This window comes from Phyllostomus discolor, chromosome 6 (genome assembly GCF_004126475.2).
Source record: "Phyllostomus discolor isolate MPI-MPIP mPhyDis1 chromosome 6, mPhyDis1.pri.v3, whole genome shotgun sequence".
Classification (NCBI taxonomy): domain Eukaryota; kingdom Metazoa; phylum Chordata; class Mammalia; order Chiroptera; family Phyllostomidae; genus Phyllostomus; species Phyllostomus discolor.
Genome location: NC_040908.2, coordinates 159,427,464 through 159,430,449, shown reverse-complemented (window position 1 = coordinate 159,430,449; position 2,986 = coordinate 159,427,464). Strand labels below are relative to the sequence as shown.

At 40.4% G+C, this 2,986-nt stretch overlaps 1 protein-coding gene across 1 annotated transcript; it reads left to right on the top strand.

The window, feature by feature from the left end:
- The first annotated feature begins 651 nt into the window (after positions 1-651).
- LOC114500101 (olfactory receptor 5M8) lies at positions 652-1,623 on the top strand. Its single transcript, XM_028516693.2, has one exon. It carries the CDS (start codon positions 667-669, stop codon positions 1,600-1,602), a length of 936 nt encoding a protein of 311 aa, XP_028372494.1. The 5' UTR covers positions 652-666; the 3' UTR covers positions 1,603-1,623.
- Positions 1,624-2,986: the final 1,363 nt, after the last annotated feature.

Below are 2,986 nucleotides of genomic sequence, written 5' to 3'. Positions count from 1 at the left end.
TTAAAATAATTGTCTTGCCCTGGCTGGTGTGGCTCAGTAAATTGAGGGCCTGCATGGGAACCAAAGGGTTGCTGGTTCAATTCTCAGGCAGGGCACATGCCTGGGTTGTGGGTCAGGTTCCCAGTTGGGGACACGTGAGAGGCAACTGATTGATGTATCTCTGGCATACCAATGGTTTTCTCCCTCTCTTTCTCTCTCCCTTCCCCTCTCTTGGAAAATAAATAAACCTTAAAATAACCACACTAATGCCTGCCTAAAAATAGTTCAGTTTTTATGATAATCAGGAACACAGGAGTTCTTTAGTCCTGAAGATTGTATGTGGGGTGGGTATAGATATAAAGTATCTTTATCAATCAAAAGACAGGAGCACAAGTAGAGAAAGAGGAAATGGAGAACGGGAAAAGGGAGAGAAGCAGAATTAGAAGGGAGTGGGAAGAAAGAGAGGGAAATAAATAAGATGGAGATCAATATCACAAAGGTAGAGAACTGCTCTGATACCCTTGATTTCTAATGCCTGGATGACACTGAGCTTGACACCAGTAGAAATGGGGTGAAAAAAAAAAAACTCCCGAGAAGGAAAACAAAGATCATTAATGTATGAAATTTTTTTCATTTTGCTTTAATTTTATATAAATGTCTAGTTTCCTTCTGTCACTGAAGGACACTATGAGAAGAAACTTCACCTCTGTGACTGAGTTCATTCTCGTAGGACTGACTGACCGCCGAGAACTGCAGATTCTCCTCTTCCTGCTGTTTCTGACCATTTATGTGGCCACCGTGGCAGGGAACCTGGGCATGATTGTCCTCATCCAGGCCAATGCCCGGCTCCACACGCCCATGTACTTTTTCCTGAGCCACTTGTCCTTTGTGGACCTGTGCTTCTCCTCCAATGTGACTCCGAAGATGCTGGAGATTTTTTTGTCACAGAAGAAAACCATTTCCTATCCCGCTTGTCTGGTGCAGTGTTACCTATTCATAGCCTTGGTCCATGTGGAGATCTATATCCTGGCTGTGATGGCCTTTGACAGGTACATGGCCATCTGCAACCCTCTGCTTTATGGCATCAAAATGTCCAAGAGGGTGTGCACATCCCTCATCACGGTGCCTTATGTGTATGGAGCGTTGACTGGGCTGATGGAGACCATGTGGACCTATGGCCTCGTCTTCTGTGGCTCCAATGAAATCAATCACTTCTACTGTGCTGACCCACCCCTGATTAAGCTGGCTTGCTCTGACACCACCAACAAAGAAACATCAATGTTTGTTGTGGCTGGATGTAACCTTTCCTTTTCTCTCCTCATCATCCTGGTTTCTTACCTTTATATTTTTGCTGCTATCCTGAGGATTCATTCCACAGAAGGCAGGCGCAAAGCTTTCTCTACCTGTGGCTCCCACCTGACAGCTGTTACTATATTCTATACAACACTCTTCTTCATGTATCTTAGACCCCCTTCGAAAGAATCTGTGGAACAGGGGAAAATGGTGGCTGTATTTTATACCACAATAATTCCCATGTTGAACCCCATGATTTATAGCCTTAGAAACAAAGATGTGAAAGAAGCATTAGCCAGAGAGCTGTTAAGGAACAATATGTTTCCCTAGAAGATATCACTGTTCTTTTGGTCCCAAAGCATTTTTGAGACCTTTTCTCTAAATTAGAGGATAAAATTTATGGTAAAAGGAGAAATTTGGTACACCAGTAGGAAACACTGCAATTCTTTATTTCTATGTTATTTTTATTGACCTATTTGAGTGACATTGGTTAACAAAATTATATAGGTTTCAGGCATACAATTCTACATCACATGTATATTGTACAATAGTATGTGATCACCACCCCACGTCAAGTCTCCTTCCATCACCATTTATCCCCCTTATCCTCTTCTACCTCTCCCTGTCCCTTTAATCTCCTCTAATCACCACACTGTTGTCAGTGCCCATGAGGCTTAATCCCTTCACACTTTTCACCCAGCCCCCATTTCCTTTCACCTCTGATAACTGTCAGTCTGTTTGCTGTATCTATGAGTCTGATACTATTTTGTTTGTTAGTTTATTTTGTTCATTAGATTTCACATATAAGTGGGGCCCTATAAAACTAAAAAGGTTTTGCACAGCAAAGGAAATCAAAAGGAAGGACAGCTCACTAAAGGGGGAGAAATATTTGTCAATATATCTGACAAGGGCTTAATATCTAAAATATATCAGAAACTTATGCAAATCAACACCAAAAAAAACCAAACAACCCAATGAAGAAATGAGCAAAGTGCCTAAATAGACATTTCTTCAAAGAGCACATACAGAGGAACAATAGACATACGAAAAGATGCTCAATGTCACTAATTATCAGAGAAATGCAAATTCAAGCCACAGTGAGATATCCCCTCATACCTGTCAGAATGGCTATTGTCAATAACTGAAGAAACTAGTGTTGGCGAGGATGTGGAGAAAAGGAAACCCTCATACACTGTTGGTGGGAATGCAGAGGGATGCAGCCACTGAGCAAAACAGGAGTTAACTCAAAACACTGAAAAAGAAACTTTTTTATAACCCAGCAATTCCACTTCCAGGAATATAACCAAAGAAGCCTGAAACACCAACCCCAAAAAATGCATGCAGCCCTGTGCTCACTGCAGTGCTATTTATGGTGGCCAAGATTTGAAGCATCCTAAGAGCCCATTAGTAAATGACTGGATGAAAAAAGCAGTGGTACATTTACAGAATGGAATATTACTTGGCTGTAAAAAATACCTTTTAAGACAGCATGGATAGACCTGGAGAGTATTATGTTAAGGGAAGTAAACCAGTCTGAGTAACACAAATACCATATGACTTCACTTATATGTGGAATCTCATGAATACTGCATTTTTAAAACTTTAAAGATTTTTTAATCCAACCCAAAAAGTAAAATTTTTATTACAAAAGTTTACATTTTGTACCTTTATTCATTTTGTTCACTAGTTGTTTTAATTTTATTGCCCTTTTTGC

Excerpts from the sequence above, each read along its gene's own strand:
- LOC114500101 (XM_028516693.2), top strand. The coding sequence starts at position 667 with ATGAGAAGAAACTTCACCTCTGTGACTGAGTTCATTCTCGTAGGACTG.